Genomic DNA, 24289 nt, shown 5'->3' with positions numbered 1-24289 from the left:
GGCAGTTGGCAGTAGGGATGGTGCAGGGGGGTCAGGGAAAGCAAGGTAGGGGGCAGGGTTTTGGGATAGGGCGTCGGGTGGTAGAGGAAGTTCAGGCGAAGAAAGAGAGGGTGTTTAGGGAGAAGTTAGGTATGGTGGCCTTTGTGGCAGGAGTAGTGAACACGACAGCGGCGGTTAGTAGTAGGACAGAGAGGACTAGGTTGATAGTTTTAGCAGCAGTGGGACACTTGGGTATGGAGGGGTTGACAGTGGAGGATGTTTTGACGGAGTTGAACAGGGTGGCTGGTCAGGTAGCGTTAGGGAAGGGGGGTGTGAGTGAGCGAGTAGGACAGAGTCAGGCCACGGGGGGCGAAGCATGTGTCACGGAGGGGGAGTCAGTCAGGAGGAAGCAGTGTTAGCTGCACGTCATTGGACAATGTGGGGGAGGAAGGATAAGGATTCCAGTAGATGGCGGTAGAGTAGAAGGAGAAGAGAACTTGTGAGCAGATAAATCTGTTAGGCAGCAATACGCCGGAAGGTGTCCAGTCTGCCGGAAAGTACACGAAGAAGAAGAAGAAGAAAACTCGTCTCGTCTCATAATTCTTCATTCAGAATTTCATTCAGAGTTGGTTGTTGCAGTTGTACAAAGTGTTCCCTCTCTTTGGGTCTCAAAAGTGATAGAAGATGACAATGAAACTGGCTTACTGGGATATTCGTGGGGTAAGGACACATAATACAATTCATTATTATGCTTGTGTGCCTGCAGTAGCCGTTGACTTAAGATGTCGCCCAATTTTACCAGAGGGAAATACAAATCTTTGTCTGTCTCATCAGAAAGCGTGTTGATGCTTTGTGATGGAAAGTGTTATTTCTTTAATACATAGCCTACTTTGTACTCGTTTGAAATGAACGCGTCTCGTACTTGTAAAGGGTTACGCAAACCCGTATGCAACTGCAAATCACCGGCTTTGCGTGCACATGTTCATTCATTGATCATTGTTCTGTTCAGACATCTCATGTGGGCATACGGCTAATCATAGGCGGCGGGTGAGCCGAACATTAGGGAGGGAGGCTATATAGTACACTTAATTTTGCACTATATAAATGAGTGGGGCTCACGCATAGCCTAGGTGTGTGTATTGACAAAAAAGAAAAATGCCTGTCTACTCCGGGAAGCTACAAAAATAGGCTTCGCCCCGTAAACCCCGTTAAACTCAACCTTACAATGGATGCATACAGTAGGTATTTTAGTTTATAGTGGTATACGTACATCTATAGAATAATAACATGTGAATACGGTGGGGTGTTTAATAAAATGTTTCCTTTGACCTTTTGTTGGGAATATAGCCTATTTTCTACTAATCGAGTGCATGCTTAATATGATCTGTAGCAAACGATGGCATACAATCTGCCATTACGACAGGCTGAAATGGTAAATGGTGCATTTATATAGCGCCTTTATCCAATGCGCTGAGATAAATGCAATTGAGAGATGCAACCATGGTAATATGTCCTCTTTTAACTCCTGCAGCTTGCCCAGCCCATCCGCCTGCTGCTGGAGTACACTGGCAGTAAATACGAGGACAAGTTCTATGTTTGTGGTGAAGGTATTTCATCTTATTCACTGGTCACATGAACTTCAAGAACAATACAACTGTGCCCCAACAGAAGCCTCCTCTATTCTAACTAGAATATTCTATTCTCACACAGCTCCCAATTATGACAAAGGCTGTTGGTTTGACGAGAAGCCCAAACTTGGGATGGACTTCCCCAACGTAAGAAGGTCTACTATATATTTATTTATTACACTGAGGAGTGGGCCTGCTATCACAATACTAATGGTGCCTCCTTGTGTTTGTCCCCAGCTGCCCTACCTAGAGGATGGAAACAGGAAGATCGCTCAGAGTAACGCCATCCTTAGATACATTGCTCGCAAACACAACCTCTGTAAGTATGTGTGGATAGTGGATACTAAAGCTTCATGTCTATTCTTCCATTGTTAGGTGGATATTGACCCTCAATACAAAATAAAATATTTATAAATTGCAACATTTTTACTTGCAATGAGTCCACCAGTAAGAGAATAAATGTTTTCCAAAAACACCTCCATTTGACCGTTACTGGAGGAGAGTGCATGCCGCCTCCACAGCAGAAGCAGCTTTCCTGGACGTCACAGCAATCCTTGCAAAGAATTTCTGTTGGATTACTGCCCACAGTTGGACAATAAAACTATAATTTCTCCCTTCTGGGGGTTTGGCTTCAGTCTGCCTGGAGGGAGGGGGAGAGCTGAGGTGGGGCATAAGAGTTAGTATGGTACATTTACATTTAGTCATTTAGCTGACTCTTTTGTCCAAAGCGACTTATAAGTTCTGTACAACAGGTCAGTAGGAAGGATACAACTCTTTTCAGCTGAGTAACAATGTTCGTCAAACAGTGTTGAAACTTATTAGCATATAAGACATATTAGCATAGAAGCACCCTGAACTTCCCAAAGGGGATCAATAAAGGAATATCTTACAGTAGGTAGTAATATAGGCAAGGAAGATTATTTAGTGGCAAAGTGCATGATGGTAAAAAATATATATATATATTATTTTTTTGGTTGACTGTTGACGACTGCTGACAGGTCCAGGAAAATCGGGACAGAGGAGAGGCCTATGAGGGCTGTCTCTGTGGAGTGACCAGTCTTAAAGCCTGACTGATTAGGTCTAGGAGGTCATTCTGTAATCGATAATCAGTGAGTTGGTTGGATACAGCACATTCAAGCAGAGAAGAGAGACGGGGCGATAGTTATCTATGACGGTGGAGTTCAGGGTTGTTTTTTTATGAGTGGTGTGACCAGCTTGTTTTAGAGAAGTGGGAACCACCCCGGAGTTGAGAAAGGAGTTGATTGTTGCAGTTAGGAATGGGAGGATGTCTGGCGCAATGGTCTGGAGGAGTGGGGAGCGTATCGGGTCCAGCTGATGGCATGTAGTGGGACAGTTCGGCATTACCAGTGTCAACACTTCAGCATCTGTAATGGGAGAGAAAGATAACATAAAATATTAGGTTCTTTGGAATGGGTGGGGGTTGGGAGAAGCAGCTGCTACTTCCTCTCGGCCGCTGTCTTTCTTCTCTCACTGCATCTGACAGCCATGGACTGGCGTTTGAATGGTGAGCAGGCTTCTTGGCGAGAGGACGGAGCTTGTTGAAGGACGTTGAGAGGGCTGAAAGGAGGGTGGAGGTTGCCCTATCTGGGGGGAGAGCAGAGAAAGTTTCATTCAAAGGTAGAGCGGATATGATGTCTGAGGAGAGGGTGGAGGGGGATAGGGAGTGTAGTTTGCGTCTGAATGAGACGGTTTGAGTTGAAGTGGATGGTTTGGGGTTTAGCATAAGAGTTGGTGAGAAGGATATAAAGATGGTAGTAGCTCCAGTCTGCCTGGAGGGAGAGAGCCGAGGAGAGGGGTAAGAATTAGTAGGGTTGTAGCTCTAGGCTATGGCTCCTCTTCTCTGGGTTCTCCTTAGGCTTGAGCTCCAGGCCTCTTTCTGCTGTCTTTTAGACAGGCAACCAATTCAACAGTGTCCACATCCTCCAATACATTTACATGTAGGGCAAAATAGCCCTCTTCAGTTATCCAAACAATCATCTTCAACCTTCAATAATCTTCAGTCTTCAAATAATACATTTACTCATGAGGGATTGTGGTGAAGTCCAGGAGAGCTGCTTCAGCTGTGGAGATGGCATGCGCTCTCCTCCAGTAACGGTCAACTGCATGCAGCTCACATGTTGCTGCTTCCCCAGTCTGTGAGCGGGTCATTGGGGGACATACTTGCCCTCCCCAGTGGCCTGTGTTGTGGCAAGGCTGATGGGCACTACGCAAAAAATTGTCATTTTTGAGAGCCATAAACTGCAGTGTTTTTCCACTATAGTCCTCTCCCCTGGTTCAAAATGCCTTCAATTGAACACATTTACATTTAGTCATTTAGCTGACGCTTTTATCCAACGCGACTTACAAATTGTGAAAAACAAGTCTGCAGGAGGGGTACATCTCTGGCAGCTAAGGGTCCGTGGCATTGTTCGTCAAATAGTGTTGACCTTGAGTGAGTGCATAGTAGTATAGACATATTATCATGCTGGGTACAGTAGTAGTAAGGTACATAATGGTAAAAGACAGGTTTGTTTTAAAATTTGAAGAGGTATGCTTTTAGTCTACAGTGGAAAATTGGCCGGGTTTCAGCTGTCCTGACTGGTCAGTGTGGTGGGAAGTACGTTCCACCATTGTGGACATGTGCCTTGGGGAATACTGAATACTATTCTTCCTACAGTAGTCTAACCTGTTGTTTTCCCCCAGAAGAGGCGTATTGCCGGTGTGATGAATAATATTATGAGCACATATTATGAGCTTTTGAACCAGGGATTGGAGCCAAACGGAATGTACTTCTGCAGTCTGTTCTTCCATTGTTTAGGTGGACATTTCATGCAACTAAGCAGTGAAAATACATAATTATAATATCAAAATAGTATAATTTCCAAGTAGATTTTAAATCAATTTAAGAGTCTCATCATGATATACAGGTAAGTATTGTTGCCAGTGGTTAGGGCACATGACAAGATTATTTCATTATGTTTCTAATACCAGGAATATACAAAGTTGTACATGGGTTTTAAGAATATTATCACAGTCTACTTTGCCATGAATATCTTCCCTCAATTCATCTGATGACAGGTGGTGAGACTGAGGATGACAAGGTGCGGGTGGATATCACAGAGAATCAGGCGATGGATTTCCGTAACGGCTTTGTGATGTTGTGTTACACCGACTTTGTAAGTGAAGGTCTCTCCACACGTTTTCAGCATTGATTCATATTATTTCTCAAAGCGTAAAAAAAAAAATCCATATTTGTTTTTGGTCTCAGGACAAGATGAAGCCAGGCTACATGGAGAGGCTCCCTGGCACACTGAAGCTGTTCTCTGATTTCTTAGGAGACAGGAAGTGGTTTGCTGGTGACAAGGTACTACACAAGAATACTTGTGTTCTAAATCCAGTCTGAACATTTTTTATTTTTTTTATCCACTTTTTCTCCCATTTTCTATATTTTCTCCCATCCCAATTTCGTAACATCCAATTCAACCCTCCCCTGTCACGAACGCTGTTTCTTGCCTCCCACAAGCCGACTGCAATGTGGACTAAGTCATACATAGCACAAGTCCCCTCCGGTACTTGAGGTAACAGCAGTCGCATCTTTTCACCTGCGCAGCTCGATCTCTCAGTGGCGAGGAGTAACGCGTGGGAGGCTCACGCTGCCCCCGACACTTCCTGATTCTACTGCGCAGGCGCACCAACCGACCTGTAGGAGTCGCTGTCCACAACGCCCGATCCCCACCCATCAGTTTCCCACCCCCTAATACGGCCAATGTGTATTAGTACGGACGACCAGCTAAACTGAAAGCAAATGTGGAGCGCTGGGCTCGAACAGGCAAGCCCAGCGTCTCCAGATATCGTGCCGAGCGCCTTGCCCACTACGCCACGTAGCCGCCCCAGTCTGAACATTTCTTGTCAGTCATTTGAAATGTAATTTGAAAATATCTTTTGATTTCAACGTTATCCTTCTCCTTCTCTCAGATCACCTTTGTGGACTTCATAATGTACGAGCTGCTGGACCAACACAGAATGTTTGAGTCTAAATGCCTGGACGACTACAAAAACCTGAAAGATCTTTTGAGTCGTTTTGAGGTCAGACTCTTCACTTGTCTACTGGAATCGATCCACACAGAACAGCAGGGGAGGAGAGCAGGAAGTAGGGCAGCCAACCTTTTCTGTGTGCCACTCCCAGACGCCTGTACGTTAATGCCAAGCAAGCAGTGCAAAAATGCTTCCGCATTCGTCACCGCACGCTAGTGCGGTAAAGCGCCCTTCTTTTCAGACAAATGCTACCGTGCGTGCACCGGCGGCGGCGTGCTCGCTCAGGTGCGTGCGTGCGCCGGCGTGCTCGCGCGAGGTGCCCGCGCATGCGCATGAGATCCCGCCTTGAGCGGAGCTCAATATATACAAGTCACCGCCCCATATTCAGTATCTACCAATAGCTCAATTGGCAAGGACACATGGCTGTGGATCCTATGGCTTGTTTGCTGGCGAGTTCGAATCCCATCGAAAATATTTTTTAACGTGATTTTTTTTTAACGTGTATTATTTCGCCGGTTAAGGTTATTTCGCCGGTTAAGGTTAGGCATGGTTAAGGTTAAGGTTAAGGTTAGGCATTGTTTCGGAGTTGGTTAAGGTTAGAACGGTTAAGTTTAGGCGCTGTTAAGGAGCTGGTTAAGGTTAGAGTTTGTCAAAGAGAATGGCAATATAATTTCTATGGTTAAGGTTAGGCATGGTTTCGGAGTTGGTTAAGGTTAGAACAGTTAAGTTTAGGCGTTGTTAAGGAGCTGGTTAAGGTTAGAGTTTGTCAAAGAGAATGGCAATAGACAGCCTATTTCCGCGCGACCTGGGCGCTGGGCGGCGGAAAATGAAAGGCGCATTACTGCATGCCACTACGATAAATTTTTGCACTGCTTGCTTGGCATAAAGCTACACGCCTCCCAGACGGCCAGCAAACTGTTTAGACTGTTGGTACATCTAAACATTGATTTTGTGTTTCCATTGGCCAGTCTGCTCATTTACGAATGCGGACACAAGCATGTGGGCTGTCACCACTACCACAAAATGCTAATAAGTAATTTTTAAGTTATAATGGCCACCAAACAACATTGCTGATTTATTTTGCACATAATCTCATACACAACCAAAAACCATTTTGCACACATTCATTTAGTTTTACAGCTATTGAGAGGAAATTAACTTTAATATGGCCACCACTGATGTCATTGGGGACATGGAATCATTGTGTTGTTAATTACAGCACCATGAAATGATGTAGATGAAAAAATAGCAATACCTTGTCTTATAGGGACTGTTACCTTATAATTTCATGGCGCTGTAATTAACATAACACAAGGATTCAATGTCCCTAATGACATCATTGGTGGCCATATTCAAACTAATTTACTCCACGTCAAACTAAATACAATGTCACTGACCCTTAGCTGCCCAAGATGTACCCCTCCTGGTGACATGTTGTTCACAATCTGTAAATTGCTTTGGATAAAAGCGTCTGCTAAATGATTAAATTGTATTTAGAGTTTTTCGACGTGTGTGAGATTATGTGCAAAATAAATCTGTATTGTTTTTTGGTGAAGTCTCACTTGAAGAAAGACATGAAGCATTATTTCCTATCCTAAATAACTAATCCCTAATAGTTTGCCTGTATTCAACAGTGACAGCCAAGTACACTTTTAGTTTCAGCTTAAATGCAACAATGATCTAAAATCCCCCTTACTTTGACAAATCCTTTGCTGAATATCTAAGTGGCGTACAAATGTGCCCTGGCTGCAATGTGTATGTATTGTTGAATGGATGTGAAACTGTGAGACTTGCAGCTCTTTGTGAAACTTGCAGATTTGTGAAAACTATAGGTTTCTTGTATACCAACATTGCTTGGTGAGCGTGCAGCCAGGGGGCAAAATTACTTATAGTTTGTCCAATGTGCACCATGGCTTTCTTTCCCCTGGTTGCGTGCACATCGACCATTGCAGAGAAGACTCATCAATTAAGTGTTTGTAACGGTTATGTGCTTTTGTGAAAACAGGACCTGGAGAAGATCGCTGCCTACATGAAATCTAACCGATTCATGAAGACACCTGTCAATAACAAGATGGCCAAGTGGGGAAACAAGAAAGAGTGAAGAACAATGGATACCGTGCACAGTAGAGGACTAAAGAATAGAAAAACATAACCAACCTGCATTCCTGTTATTTTGTTTCACGAGTGGATTTACATTGAACAAGTAATTTGTTAGTTCTTTGGAGCACATACGTTTGTACTGTTGTGTCTACAGTAGTTGGGTTTATGTTTACTAGTTATGTTTTAGTTAGCGTTTTAGTTAGTGTATCTTGTACCCTTCAATTACAAGGTACAATAACTCAAACGATGAAGTGACAAATAAATATTTTGGATTTAATGTTAAATAGTAAATGATTGTAAAGAAATCCAAATAGCTTGAATTTGAATTGACGCAACCAGTCAAGTCTTTTCCGTGTGACTGAAAGCACTTAATTTCCTTTTTAGGATATTTTGATACATGTTAAGTTGAATGAAAGTATGTTGTTGTATTTACCCCCTATTTCTTCTTTTCTTTATTAAATAAAGAGACCAAACCCTTCTTTAAAAATGCAACGTTTAAGATTTCCTCATTAACCCTTTCACTACCACACTACAAAGGATTAACTCTTTCACTATCGCACTACAAAAGGTTAACCCTTTCACTACAGACGGTGGTGGTAGTGAAAGGGTTAACCTTCTATAGTGTGGTAGTGAAAAGGTTAAGATATCTCCATGAAATGATTATGGCAAGAGTAAGACTCATCAAACAATAGCCCCAATTATCAGCTTTTTAAAATGTTTTATTGCCCTTCGGAATTATTTCTCAATTCCCTGTGAAATCTTTACTGGTAGACTTATAAGTCTCATTCTGCTGCATTTGTACTGTTATAATTCACTTGATATAGATGATAGATATGTTGTCATTTCATTTTATACATATCTGCTGAAGACTACTGCATAGAAAATAATATGGAAAGGCAGAGTTTATTAAAATAATTCTTTCATATTTCATATACACAAGTTGTATAAAGCACAAAACGAACACTAAATGATTACAACCAAGTACCTTTGATGCATTTAAATATTTGCATGACAAATTATTTACATTGATTAAAAGGGCAGTTCACCCAAAATTCTAAAAACATTTCCCCCCTTACCCAGAGTGCTATCTATCCATTCGGATCGTTTTGGTGTCATTCACTAGTTTTGGAGACCGAACTACATGCACTCCCATAATCATTTATGGGGATATACTTTGCTAGAAATGTTTTCGAACATGAAACTGCTCACAACAAGGTCTGTGAATTATCTTGAGTAACTGGGTCATGATTTCTGGAAAGAGACATTGCTTTTGAGTTTTTCAAATGGTGCTTTGAGCGACACCGAATGGCCGAGTGCCATTCAGCCCCATTGTATTAGAGTGACGACAGATATCTCCAAAAGTCCAAAACTAAGCGAATCACACCAAAACAATGTTTTTGATGGTTAGATAGCACTCCGGGTAAGGTGGAATTTTGGGCGAACTGCCCCTTTAACCTACTATCACTGTATCTCTTAGTAAATCCTATTCTTAGTATTCCATCCCAAACATATTGGTCATAAACAACAGGTGATTGTAATAAAATAGCATATCATTAAATGAAAACCATGGCCAATATGTGAAATTGTGCCATATTGTATGGCAAAACACACCATGAGAACACTCTGAATAGCACACGTACATTCACAGAAAGTGCTTTGAGTTGAACACCAAATTAATTGAGATTGTGTGCTGACAGTTATATTCATGCTGAAGTGGCAGTTAGTATTCATGTTTGAAGTGCCAAGTCATCTAACGTGAGCTGACAAACAGGGTGAATGAGTTAGCAAGTTAGTAATTCTGGGAATTACAGAAGCTACTTCATCTGTATCACCTTGTGTTACAAGGTGATAGGAAAGATGAACAGGATTGTTTAGTCGTTCCGGGCCAGTGCTTATGATTTCCACAAATTGCCAAGGACTTGAAACCCATATTTGCCCTACTGTGCTCTCTTCAGGCTGGTTAGCCCGTTCACATTCCAGTGTCTGATGCGGGAAAAGGACTCAAAAGGTTCCCTCTTGCTGAACAGGATTGTTGGCACATGGTGCTGTAATGGGTCATCATTAGTAACGGCCATTGTATGGGCCGTATGCTGGTTCACTGGCGAGCTGGGGAAGAACGGAAGAGAAATACTGACGTTACAATCAGGGTCACTGGCAGTTCAGGTCAGGGAGTAAACATCTCTAAGGTTGCATAAGAGAGGGATGGGTTACTCACGGCGATGGCTGACTTGATGGCCTGAAGCTGAAAGAAGAGCTTCCCTCCTTCCTCTGGACACACTGTTCTCATCTCATCCTTTGTCATCCCCAGTAGCAGCTGTCCGTTCAACACCCCCAGGCTTCGAACCGTTCTGTACAAAGTCAAGGCAGGAGATATGGATTCAGCTCCGTTATGCGCTATATTCAACTGGCCACTGGAAAGTTCTGCCCCTGTGTTATTTAACTTACATTTTTGAGAAACCTTTGTACTCCAGCCAGGCTTTCACACCTGTAGGTGTGGACATCGCGTCCAGGGGTGGCGGGCTCCGCGCTCGCTGCAGTAGGGTTGGGACATGGGAAAAAAAGATAAATCAATCGTGTACAATTCATAGAGGTTCAGATGGGTGACAGCCCACAGACATAAGCAATTATGCTGTGGGAGCATTTTCCTGGCATGGTTTGGGTCCATTTGTCTGTTTAGAGGGAAGGGTCACCACAAATCAATACAAAGTTATTCTGTTTGATCGCCTTCATCCTACGATGAAACATTTATATCCTGATGGGAGTGGTCTCTTCCAGGATGGCAGTGAACCCATCCAAAAGACACAAGGGGTCACCGAATGGTTTGATGGGTGTGAAAATGATGTCAATCATTTGCTGTGGCCTTTGCGGTCACCAGATCTCAACCCAAATTGAACACCTATGAGAGATTTTGGACTAACATGTTAAAACAGTGCTCTCTGGCTCTCTGGTGTTCCATCCCTCCAGGAGAGTTCCAGAGACTTGTGGAATCTGTAAGGCGAATTGAGGCTGTTCTGGCGGCTTGTGGTACCTTACTTAAGACACTTTATGTTTTCTTTTAATTCGATTTGTCACCCGTCACCTGTAGTTCACGACATACCCTGACTCAGCGATCTGTGTCTTAGCTCACCAGAACGTTCTGAGGAACATGGCCTTCCTCCTGGCGCACGTTTCGAACCTTCCACCACTGGCTGGTCTTGTCTACCACCTGTAGAATCAAACAAACACAATGTAGACCAAGGTACACATGCAGTTCTAGATGGATGAACAGATGAATATCAATATCCTTCTTCCTGCTTATGTCTCCTCTCACCTGAACCACATCTCCTTTCAGGACACTCAGCTCCTGGTTGTTCCTCGCCATGAAGTCGTAAATGACTCGCATGTTGTACAGCAGCGGCTCACTGGGCCTGTGACCGACACACAAACACAATGTCATACCAGTGCAAATGGCGTTAGTGTTGGGGAGTAGTTAAATACCTACAGTGTACAGTACTGTAGTTCAATAATTTGTCTTACTGCATTTTGCAGTATTTTAGTGGGAGTTTCGAGGTTTTTCTGTTTTATTTTTATTTTATTTGGTTATAGTTGAGGTAGTTAATTACAACAAATCTGATTCCATTTAAAAAATGTCTTCTCCATCACGGACTGCGAGCATACAAACACGTACACACATACGCACACACCAAACATTCACCATTCCCTTCTGTTATTGTACGTCAAACCCCACCGTCAGTAGCACAACCAAGGGTGCACACCTGGGAGCGCTACATTCATTCATCTTATCATGCATACATTTATATACATTTATAGCATTGATATTAGCAAACAAATAATAAATAAGCTTGGTTCAAACACTGGAACAGGACCATTAAGTATGTTCATGTTGTCAAGTTGAAACCGTAGAGTAGTTTTGCTCTAATTCAACTTCTTTCATTGTGAAGTAGTTTTTTTTTTATTAGGAATATAGTCCCAAACAATCACTTCATGTATACTACAAGCAAGCTGCATACCTTGTTGGTGGTGGAGGGCCATGTGGACTCCTCATCATGGGCTGTAAAAAGGCATACAAGGCTGTCAAAATAAATCCATGATTACTTTATGCAAATAATCAAAACCTATTATTTCCCAGCACTGACATAGCATTCCAGTCCTGGAGACACTGAGTCAATGAATTCAAGCACAGTATGATATTTATAAATGTATGATATTGTTCATGCAGCCTCAGGAACAATTGTGTCTATACTATCTGTATTATTTTGGTTTATTTGTGAGTTTTGTTTATCATATAAACAGCTCGAATCTTCCTGGTGGAATTCCTCAGTCATAACCTTATATAACATTTTAAATTACAGTGAGGTCATTTCATCGCCAGGCAGTGTGGTCATACGTTACCTCTTCAGGTTGCCGTTGCATTTCTCTGGGTTGGTAGTTCTGGCTATCACTCATGTGTCCATTCTGAGGGCCGGGTGCGAAGCGCTGGCTATTGCTCCTGCTCATTGGTCCATTCTGAGAGGGAGGTGGGGCAGGCAGGGGTGGTAGCTGCCAACCATCATAAAAGTCTGGGATGTAGGGCGGGATCATATCACCATCTGGCCATCTGGACCTGACAGATCAATAAACTACTGTGAATTTTGACCTTTAGTAAGTAATTTATTATTATTATTATTATTATTATTATTATTATTATTATTATTATTATTATTATTATTATTATTATTATTATTATTATTATTATTATTATTATTATTATTATTATTATTATTATTATTATTATTCCTTCATTGTATTTCTCTAACAAACTGTTGCCCTCCTCAACACCTATTGCAGGCCTGGTCATCCTTGTTGTGGGCATCATTTAATTGCCCTTCTGAGGTTTCTTCCCTTGTTTCTTTTTTTACTATTAAAGTTTTTGTGGAAGTTCTTCATTGAGGGTTTAGGTCAGGGGGTAATGTTGCATTGTGGGCTTGTGAAGCACATTGAGACATGTAATGATGATTTGGGGCTATACAGATGAACTTCACTTGACCTCAATTCAAATCACTATGCCCTATTTGACCTCTAAAAGCAACCAACGCAGTGAAAATAATCAAAACACTGCATGCATATATCAAGTCAGGGTGAACCTGAGCAAGAGCAGATGCATTAAAAAGTTAAGACTAGAGCACACAGACAGGGGGAAAGGTAACCTGCGTAGTAAACCGAATGATCCTTTCAGAGTAAAGATTGGTGTTGGCCGGCCTACCGGGGAACGCTCCAGCTGTCGCCTAGAGACATCCACACCTGGCCCTCCTCCGGGCCCACCACCTGACCGAGCAGCGCAAGGGCCGACTCCGTCAGCAGAGGGGCGATCACGGACGGGGGCAGGTCTGGGGGATACAGAGGGACCATCTGATGGAGGACGGAGGAATAAAAGAGGAACGTTCGTCATCACCACAGCACAAAGGGGAAATGGAATGACACGCTGGCGAAAAATACCAGCACACTTGATGCAGCAGTGTGCGACCACGAAGTGGAAGAGAACAGAGTTGTGAATCTGAAATCTAGTTTCAGTTACTTGAAAGGATATCAGCAGCAGCCTGGAAAGGAAACTATAGCTTTGATGTTACTGGCGGTATTGCGGAGTGTTGCACTTACTCTGTCGAGAGTCGAGAAAAGGATGTGGACAAAGTCAGCAGCACTGGGATTCATCAGCACCCCGTCCAGTGTCCCCTGTCAACAGCAAAGAAACGATGACCTCAGAGCTTTTCCCGTCACACTCCCTCGAGTTATGGTGCAACAACTATCCCCACAATTCACCCAAACACCAAGATAAGCATGGGTTGGCAAAGAAAAGGAAAAAGCATTACAATGACTTATTGTCTATTTTGTCTAAAATGACTTTTATGTCTATTTTTATTACCTGTTTATTATGTCTATTTTATTATTTAGTATTATTGCACAATCAAAGCGGGCATGGCCACCCGCATTTCACTGTATGCCCTGGTTATGTATGTGACAAATAAACCTCTTGAATCTTGAATCTATTGTCAATACGGCATACCGAATATTTCATATTTATGGTGTTAGATTGGGGGTACATACCAAAAGATTGAATCCATACTTGAATTTCTGTAGACATGAGAAATATTCCTCCCAAGGGGGCATACCGACTGCTGCGTTGGAGACTAGATCAAAAGGTCAAACGGTTATTATGGGGACGAATACACAGATAAACACATAAATCGTCTTTTCCATAAGGACACTCAAGTCCCTGGAACGATAAATCACCATTTTTCTTTGGGCTTTTCCTCTGAAACATCTTCTTGCTCTTGTCTTTTGGTGCAGGCGCGTTCGTGTTCGCAGCAGTGGATATTTGGCCTATGAAGATGTCCAGGTCATTTAGAACATGGTTAAAGATCTCCTGTGAAAGGAAATATAAGTATGGCATTACAGTATGCAAATAAAATTATATTACTTGAACCATGTTGGATGTATGAAGTCTATAGAGAATCCTACCCTTCCTTTTACAGTCCTCTAATTACTAAGTATTTATCTGGTAAATATAGTAAATAATAGTATATTATTGGGTAATTACCACTGGCAAATAAGTAAATGCAGAGAAACTACAACTGAAATAAGAAATAAGAATAAGAAAAACCACCACTATTACCCATCAACTCAACTAAGTACAGTGTATTTGTGATCGGTTTAGGTTGGCAATAACTCAAATATAATTGTGTACTTCCTAGGAAAGTACTAGACAACCAATTCTTAGAAACACCTCATCTATTACCCATCATACAATACACCCATACAATTGTAGTTATCTAAGGTGTATGTTGTTAACAGCCAAAGTTTAATTGTGTACTATCTAGAAATTAAGATGGTACTTTCCAATAAATTATCAGGAACTTGTAGCTGGTACAAGTAAGTTAGTACGTGTAGATTCTAAGTTAGTATTTTGTGTTAGGAAGAAACTACAGTGATGGATTCCCTCATTGTGGGCAGGAGTTCTTCACCACACTAGTTCACGCTCACTCTGCTTCTGGACTTTGAGAATGAAGTTATGCAAAAACGATGGTTGTATTACTATGTAAATAGTATTTCTTTATTACCATTGTTGGTATTGAAAGTGAGACCTCTGTGTTGCTCACCGTTGTGTTTTTGAAATTTTAATGAATTCATGTTGATTGCATGGACAATGGAATATTCTGTTACTAAGGATATGATAATAATATGGTAAGAACATGGTAATACCATGGCAACAAACACGGCTTCCTTTTACAGTACAGACAGCTTACTTACCCAGTAAATTGTCATGTTCTACTTAGTAATGTTGTGGAACAGATAAATGGTACAAGATCCTGATAATTTATTGGAAAGTACTATCTTAATTTCTAGATGGTACACAATTAAACATGGCCTGTTACCAACATAACCTTTGGATAACTACAATTGTAACTTGAATTGATGGGTAATAGAGGAGATGTTTAGAAAAATCGGTTGCCTACTTTCCAAGGAAGTACACAATTATATCTGAGTTATTGCCAACCTAAACCGGTCACAACTACACAGTACTTAGTTTGAGTTGATGGGTAATAGTAGAGGTTTTTCTTAGTATTTCAGCTGTAGTTTCTCTGTATTTACCAGTGGTAATTACACAATACTATAATATAATTAACCATATATTTACCAGGTAAATACAGTGTTGAATGTGGTGCCATTGGCCAGACGTGTCATCTAGTATAATGTCCAGTATAATATCGGAAGCAGCTTCAATGGCAATGAATTGGGGAAAATGGTATATAGATTACACTGAGAGCACCCAGGGGAAGGTTCTGAGTATAGGGAGGTGTAGTGGTTACGTCATTGTTGTTTCCGGCCGGTCCACCTCGCTTGAAATTGCAATGTATTTCCAATGGACACATTTCTAAATCGTCTAGTTTAAAACAAATAAAGCATAAACATTGGCATGGTGTACCTTTCTGTGTGTATTCATCCACAATCTATAGCTCAACATGAAACAATTCGCAATTCATCGTAAAATAATTTACGTATAATTTTATTTCAACCAAAAGTGCTTAAACAATAATGTTAGTGATAGAAGGGAACTCATTTTGTGCAAAAATGGAAAGCTTGCCAATGTTCATGAGGCAGAATTATTACAATAGCTGATAATACATTTTCCCAATGATAAATCCCTATACGGGTGGACCGCACGGGAAACTAAAGTGACGTCAGACTACACCTCCCTATATGGATACATTTTCAGTTTCAAAACTGAAAACTCAAAATAAAACTCATTTTGGGTATAAAAACTAAAACTTTCTGTGGACCAACAAAATCAGTCTCCCATTCAATGTCAATGAGGTTTGACTCTTACTTCTCTGGTTTCTGACTTTGGGAGAGAGTTCACACATATCGATTGAACTTCCCTCGGCCCAGGAAATAACATATCGGAATTCTTGGTGTTCCCCTTTAACACATTCAGAGCCACGCCCCTTTGACCATAATAGGGCTACCATGCCAATAAGGAAGTCAATGGGAGGTCGGGGACATTTGCGAAGGCTTAAACTATAGCTATGGGTCTAAAACACCCCTCGCTTATCAATGACTTGCTTGCAGTCAACATGTATGAAACGGATAGTTTTTTCATTGGTACATTTCTTTTTTATACCGTTTTGAATACGAGTATAGTTTTGGAGAGTTCTAGTAATTCCAGAGCAATTCCGCAATAATAGCTCTTTAGTGGAATACACAAAAAACACGTTGTAATTTTTCTGCTGATTTATTAATCGTTTTCAAATAAACGCTAGATTATCGATAGTATATGTGTACTTATGCACGCTAGAGATGCGGGCTGAAAAATCGATTATCCATGCCGTGCTTAGCGCTAACGTTACGCACACACACACACACACGTTGTGATCGCTGTGAAAAAAACATCTGATTAACCCAAAACTGGTCAAATAGAGTCCTTACCTCACATCAGATGTTCTGCAAAAAGATTAATCCAATTCCTGATCGCCATTCCAAATATTGATCGTGTTTATTGATCCAACGTTATAGTCCAAAAACACATAATCGAAAGCTGCTCCCAGCCTCCCCAGTGAATGTGGTAACAGATACTGCTTGCCAGAGAAGGGAAAACCCCAGACCGGACTTTTTTTCTGATGCACATGCCCACCCAATCCAATCCAATGATGTGCAATACCATCCGGGAGACGATAGGCGGCGGTATTTGCCCTTTTCGAGCTCAGACCCATTCCCAATAATAACGTCAGGCTGGATGGATGAAAAATGAATGGATATTACTAATAAAAGAAATAACGATTAAAAAACAAGTTCTCGTTTTTTCTCTGGCCTTGGCACTCAACGCATGGCGAGTTAAAACTACTAATCTCGTCGTTGGCACTCAATGTGTTAATACGAGCCAACATATGGACATTTTGTAACGGTGCAGGGGCTGGTACTGACCGCGTTCCTCTGTGCCTCTGTGTATTGAGGTTGTGGAGGCTCCTCTTGCCTATTCTGTGATCCGTACATGTCATTATTACCGTTCATGCCCCAATCTTTGGGAGTATAGACTGGTGGGGGAAACATGGTCTCTAATGCACACAAAAATTAAGTAGCATAAAGTGTAAAGAAAGTAAAGTCTATATGCTTTCATTTCAGTTAAACCTAACAGACATGAATGAACTATGTTCTGAAGAGAGTTGTTGCTGATAAGAGTGAGACAGATGCAGCTGGTGAAATATACAAGCTAAGTAAACAGCTGAGGTCATAAATAGATATACATTAATCAAACACTGCTAGTGTGAGATTAGTACTAGTATTCGATTGACTGCTACAATAGACCAGAGTACCTTGAGCGATCATGATTAAGATGATAAACTAGACTGTTGATTCTTTACAGGCTTCCATTGAAATATATATATTTAAAAAATATATATATAATAATAATAATAATAATAATAATAATAATAATAATAATAATAATAATAATAATAATAATAATAATAATAATAATAATAATAATAATAATAATAATAATAATAATAATAATAATAATAATAATAATAATAATAATAATAATAATAATAATAATAATAATAATAATAATAATAATAATAATAATAATAATAATAATAATAATAATAATAATAATATAAAAAATTATCGACACACCTCCGTCACCGGCACCTGATTCTCTGCCATTCCACTTCGCGTTCTGGACTGCCTTGTCCAAATCACCCTTGATCTGATCTGCCTAGAGAAATGGGAATGCCTTTTAATTAAAATTCCATGTAACACAAGTGGTAATAGGTCCATGACAGGCATGTAACACAAGAGGTCCTACTGTATGTTCATGACAGCCATGTAACACCAGTACAAGAGGTCATATGTACATGACATGCATGTAACACCAGTACAAGAGGTCATATGTACATGACAGGCATGTAACACCAGTACAAGAGGTCATATATTCATTGACAGGCATGTAACACCAGTACAAGAGGTCATATATTCATGACAGCCATGTAACACCAGTAAAAGAGGTCATATGTACATGACAGCCATATAACACCAGTACAAGAGGTTATATATTCATGACAGACCAGTACTAGAGGTCATATATTCATGATGACAGCCATGTAACACAAGAGGTCATACTGTATGTTCATGACAGCCATGTAACACAAGAGGTCATACTGTATGTTCATGACAGCCATGTAACACAAGAGGTCATACTGTATGTTCATGACAGCCATGTAACACAAGAGGTCATACTGTATGTTCATGACAGCCATGTAACACAAGAGGTCATACTGTATGTTCATGACAGCCATGTAACACAAGAGGTCATACTGTATGTTCATGACAGCCATGTAACACAAGAGGTCATACTGTATGTTCATGACAGCCATGTAACACAAGAGGTCATACTGTATGTTCATGACAGCCATGTAACACAAGAGGTCATAATGTATGTTCATGACAGCCATGTAACACAAGAGGTCATACTGTATGTTCATGACAGCCATATAACACCAGTACAAGAGGTCATATATTCATGACAGGCATGTAACACCAGTAAAAGAGGTCATATGTTCATGACATATGGGCCTTGAGCCCCTGCCCCTTTGCCTTGCCAGAAAGGGCCCTTCTTAGAAAGCGTTTATTGATGTAATTATTTTGCATTTAGATTTTGGTTGACTATAATCTATCTCCACTTAAAATGGGACTGGATATCCATTAAAAAAGAGGAACCCTGTTTGAAAAAAAAGCACCCTCTTATTGGGCAAGCCCATTTGTAGCTTGACCCTTGTCCACCAAAATGAAAGGTGACTCACCCCGACATCCTCACACTGGAACATGAACACCTGGGGGAGGCGCCTGCTGTGCTCCTGCACAGTGACCGCTAGCATGGAGTTGTAAGCACAGCTGTCCAACACAGCCTGGGTCTCCAGGATGCTACTGAGAGGCAGCGCCTCCAGCTCTGCCTGTTCATGAAGAAAGAACAGGAATAGATTTGTTGGAAAAGTAGAAAAGGTGGCATTCTACTGGTCTTTAAATAAATAAATAAAAACATTCTGGCTACAAACATTGCTGCTGTCAACCGGAAGTCTTGATCAAAGCATGAACAAGGTTATAGAAAATAATGAGTATTCATTGATTATGCTGAAGCCTTCAGATGAAGACCCATATCTGACTTTAATTTTTTAACCATTATTATCTAAAGACTGGATAATGAGTGTTGTGCACATTGGTTATTGAAGACAGTAGAGGTTGTTTCAATAGTGTAGAACAGACAACTGAGGCACATTGGCTGTTGTCAAAATAAATGTCAAAATACTTTCTGCTTTCAGCACTGACTGAGGGAGATGGAGGAGATACCTAACTGATGGGCTCCCATTGTTGTGTGTGTGTGTGTGTGTGTGTGTGTGTGTGTGTGTGTGTGTGTGTGTGTGTGTGTGTGTGTGTGTGTGTGTGTGTGTGTGTGTGTGTGTGTGTGTGTGTGTGTGTGTGTGTGTGTGTGTGTGTGTGTGTGTGTGTGTGTCTGTGTCTGTGTGTGTGTGTCTGTGTCTGTGTGTGTGTGTCTGTGTGTGTGGTCTGTGGGTAGATATGTTGCTATCATTCTGATGTTCTACTATCAAAACTATCAAAATTTACATTTAGTCATTTGCTGACGCTTTTATCCAAAGCTCCTTACAAGTTCTGTACAACAGGTCAGCAGGAAGGGTACAATTCTTTCAGCTAAGTAACAATGTTCATCAAACAACTTGGGTGCTACAATCTTGAGTGTATAGTAGTAAAGACATATTAGTATAGTAGGTAGTAATATAGGCAATGAAGATAATTTAGTAGCAAAGTGCATGATAGTAAAAGACAGTACAAAGGTTAGTTTTCTTGTTTTTTTTTTCATTTCAGATGTTGATTGAAGACGTGTATTTTTAGTCGACGCCCACCCTCTCCCTCAACCCTCACACTCGCCAAATCTTCCCTCTACCACCTCCACAATATTGCATATTCAGCCCTCCCTCTCACGTCCTGCAGCTGAAACACTCATCCAAGACTTCATTTCCTCCCGTCTTGCATTTACATTTACGTTTAAATTTCTCATTTAGCTGAAGCTTTTATCCAAACAAGTTCTGTACTACAAGTCAGCAGGAAGGGTACAACTCCGGCAGCTGAGGGTCAGTAACATTGTTCGTCAAACAGTGTTGAACTTGGGTGCTACAGTCTTGAGTGCATAGTAGTAAATCATTCCTCTATGGTCGGCAGCTCCATCAACAGGCCCCAAACGATCCACAATGCATCCACCTTAACCCACACCAGCTCCTGGCACCACATCACCCCAGTCCTCAACGACTTCCACTGGCTCTCTGTCTCCCACTGCATCAATCAAATCCTGGTTCTCACCTACAAAGCCCTTCGCGAGCTGCCCCCCCTCTTCATCTCTCTGACCTCCTCCCCCCCTACCAGCCTTCACTGTCCCTCAGATCCACCCCCAAGTCCAACCTCTGCAGTTCTGGGAACAGAGCAAAGGGATTAAAGCAAGAGGGGGCACTTTCTATGGATACAGTACAGCCAAAGAGTTCCCACGGCTACCAGATCATTAGAGGAAAATTCAGAAAACTCCACCGTTTTCTACACAGAAGACAACACTGCTTCTTCCTCGTTTGAAGTTCATGCATTACTCAGAGCTTCTAGGTGGCAGTGTACACATAAGAACAGTCAATTTCCCCTACACACATCCTCTGACTCAAATGGTGTGTTCAATGATGAGTTCACACTATGCATCTCTATGGTAACATAGGCATAGCCCTCTCCCGGGCACACACTATACATCTCTATGGGACATAGCCCTCTCACGGGCACACTCTATACATCAACAGGGCAGCCCCCTGTTGAACAGGGCTCTGGGACTGCGCCAAAACATTAGGGACTCAAGAGTCCGCCTCCAGACCTGACTCAAACACCACTGCCTAACACCACGTCTGTGTTACGTCTGTATGTTGTTTGTCTCACTACCCCCGCGCCTATTGTGAATTATAAGTAGTCCACAGAGAATCCCTCCAAACCTTGGTCTCGATGTCGTTGAAAAGCAGGTATCCTCCGTGCGTCTCCAGGATCATGTCCTGAGGCCAGAGGCGGCCTTTGGCGTCCAGCCACTTGAGCTTCACCACTCCATCCTGCAGGCTGCTCACCTCCTGACCGTCCAGCTCGCAGGTGAACAGGTGCTGGAGGGGCAGTGATGGTAAACCAATCAGGAGCGCTCTGCGTCGTTTGGTGCTACAGTCATCTACGTAAACTTCAGTTTAGAGCTTTTATTTTAAGTTTTACGGTATGTTCCGATAGCCTGGCATATACAGTATGTCATATTGTTATTGAAGCTTCACGGTATGTTCGGTTAGCCTGGCATATATATCATATTGTTATTGAAGCTTTACGGTATGTTCCGTTAGCCTGGCATATATATCATGGTTATTGAAGCTTTACGATATGTTCTGTTAGCCTGGCATATATATCATATTGTTATTTGAAGCTTTATGGTATGATCTGTTAGCCTGGCATATATCATATTGTTATTGTATGATCCTTACCTCCACTCTGTAGTGAAAGTTGTCAGACTGTTTGTTCAGTGTTTCTGAGTACTCCTTTCTCTGCACTTAAAAAAACGCAGAACAATCTGTGATTATAAAAAAATATTGTAAAATATGAATTTATAGTATCTGGAGTTTTGTCTTAAGTGTTTACACCTGAACATACTGTATATGGATTTGCTAGTGGGCCTGGATGTGCCGTTTCTCTGGACCGGTGAGCTCCTGCGGTCATCTTGGTGAAAGGCCCTTCTCTGTGGGTTGAGGTCCTCTGGCGAGATACCCCTATACACACAGCGCAAGGCACCATATATGTGACAAATAAAACAAAACATGAACCTTAGCAACCTGGATAAACTATGCCCTCATTATGAGCCACTACACACCTGCAGGCACATTCCATGTCAATAAACCATCTGTGATGAGATGAGTTCAAGGTAACACAAGAGTTCAACACATATCAGAGGTATGACGAGCACACAGACATTATCATGGCAGGGAATGCGTTGTGTGAAATGTTGCAAGAGTTTTCAGTTAGCGCCCACTACCACCACACCCATTATTACCCCCGGCAGTGACAGAGAATCTCTGAATCACACACTTCTGCTCTTTTCCAAATTCCATAATTCCTATTATTCAATTCCTGAAACACCTGAACTGATTCATAGAACTAGTAGACATTTAAAAATAATATATATAAAAATAAATAAAGGGAAGTGTGATTGAGGGATCTGGATCCAGGGGACCAGAGCAGGTAAATACCGATACTCTACCTTGGAGAATAGGAAAAGGGTCCCGTGTTTCCATACATTTTAACTGTGATGTCAGTAATCTGAGAAAAGTAATATGATTGTTAGTTTTGGTATAAGGATGGAAAGTTTAGCATCATAAGATTCACTTAGAAACCACTCCATACAACACTCCTAACAAGGCTTGATTTCATGAGCAGACATATATTTCAACACACCATCACCCAAAATAGAGTAGTTTCTCCCGGCCTTGGGATAAATTAATCTCAAAATGACTTGGCCAATGATTTGAGCAGCAATTTAGAACTGCAAATATAGAATCTGATAAATGTATATATAAGAATAGAACACAAGAGAAAGTCTTCCAAAGAATTCACAGTATTCGATGAGACATCTTGGTCCCAAACAGATGTGATTGTAATTAAATAGCAGGTGATTATCACTAAATATCAACCGGGCCAGTGAGATGTGGCCTTGTGCCATATTGTTTGGCTAAACACATGAGAATACTATGAATAATATAGTTTCTAAATGTCTTGTTTAAGAATAATGCTTCATATGCATTTGGGAAATCAGGCTGTTGACATGAAACATCAGGATAGAATAGATAACATTAATCTAGAATTATTTTCAGAACCATAGCTTCTTCTTGTCCAGTATCACTGCTAATGAGCCATAGTACACATTTCAATTTACATTGAAAGTTTTATCAGACGGATACGTATGAAGGTTAAGATTACATAAGGACATTTCCTCATCAATTACACTGGATTATTCCTATAGCACAACTCTTGTAATTTTTTTGAATCACCATCACATACATTCCTCATTACCTCTCAAACGTTCCCTCTGCAATGTTTTCACTGTTCCGTTGGTTCAAACAAGCATTCCATCAATTCAATGCTGCTCCGGTCAACAGTTCATCGTCCATCCATTTATTACAGCTTGAAAGAAGCAAATATCCCCAGACTTCCTGCTTGGAATCACAGGGATCAAAGTACACAAACTCTACTGGTGTGACAGCGCTGTAGGGTTGGCCCCAGCCGCAGTTTCTTAAAGGGGAACTATCTTATAAATGGCCTTTTTCAGTGTTTAGCATTGTTTCCTAGCTATGTGGACTTATATTAATATGATCTATGTCTCTAATTCTCATATTGGCGCATTCTTCCAATTCTCCTCTCACAATATTCACCCTCACTGAACTGAGTCATCTGAAAATGTGATGATTTGTGATGTCAGAAAGACACCGCTGCATGATAATGTTCAGGCGCCGGCGCCGCGGCGCAGTGGTTTAGGAGCCCAGGCTCAAAACAGCTCGAGATCTTGAGGTAGAATAATGCTGTTTGAGTACTTGATTAGAAATACAAAACAATGAATTAAAAAAAATATATAATTACAGAGGTGTTCTATAAACTCACAGGGATTGTGTAAAAGTGCCCAAATAGTGAAAGAAATAGTAAAATAGTTCCCCTTTAATATGTAATTTAATTATGACTGAAGGCAACAAATCTCTGGGTTAAGTAATTATGAGTCCGAAGGTTAAAGAATGCCTGGCAATACCGCCTCCCAGGAGATCAAAGGTCTTAGGATCATAAGCACATCAAAGTGCTCTTATATAATTATTACGCTTTGGTTCATCTCATACATAATTACAAGTAGGTTGTTGTGAACTCTGCATACACAACACCTCACTATACTAATCCATAGAGGCCAA

General features: G+C 41.2%; 2 protein-coding genes across 2 annotated transcripts; one reads left to right on the top strand and one right to left on the bottom strand.

Moving 5' to 3' along the window:
* The first annotated feature begins 362 nt into the window (after positions 1 to 362).
* On the top strand, positions 363 to 8220 carry LOC311243894 (glutathione S-transferase Mu 4-like). Its single transcript, XM_084333273.1, has 8 exons — positions 363 to 699; positions 1511 to 1586; positions 1690 to 1754; positions 1845 to 1926; positions 4686 to 4783; positions 4876 to 4971; positions 5583 to 5693; positions 7648 to 8220. Exons 1-8 carry the CDS (start codon positions 664 to 666, stop codon positions 7741 to 7743), a joined length of 660 nt encoding a protein of 219 aa, XP_084189399.1. The 5' UTR covers positions 363 to 663; the 3' UTR covers positions 7744 to 8220.
* A 1583-nt stretch (positions 8221 to 9803) lies between these two features.
* On the bottom strand, positions 9804 to 22450 carry eps8l3b (EPS8 signaling adaptor L3b; the record flags this gene model as incomplete). The annotated part of the gene is made up of 14 exons (XM_084333472.1): positions 9804 to 9848; positions 9958 to 10090; positions 10188 to 10273; positions 10870 to 10947; positions 11053 to 11149; positions 12148 to 12339; positions 12985 to 13130; positions 13377 to 13451; positions 19076 to 19225; positions 21308 to 21466; positions 21830 to 21894; positions 21996 to 22111; positions 22213 to 22242; positions 22383 to 22450. The coding sequence occupies 14 exons, from the start codon at positions 22448 to 22450 to the stop codon at positions 9804 to 9806; spliced, it is 1440 nt and encodes a 479-aa protein (XP_084189598.1).
* Positions 22451 to 24289: the final 1839 nt, after the last annotated feature.

The sequence above is a fragment of the Notolepis coatsorum genome, assembly GCF_963971535.1.
Source record: "Notolepis coatsorum genome assembly, chromosome: 17".
In the NCBI taxonomy this organism is placed as follows: domain Eukaryota; kingdom Metazoa; phylum Chordata; class Actinopteri; order Aulopiformes; family Paralepididae; genus Notolepis; species Notolepis coatsorum.
Note: the sequence above shows the minus strand (reverse complement) of the source record. Positions and strands in the feature narration are given on the sequence as shown.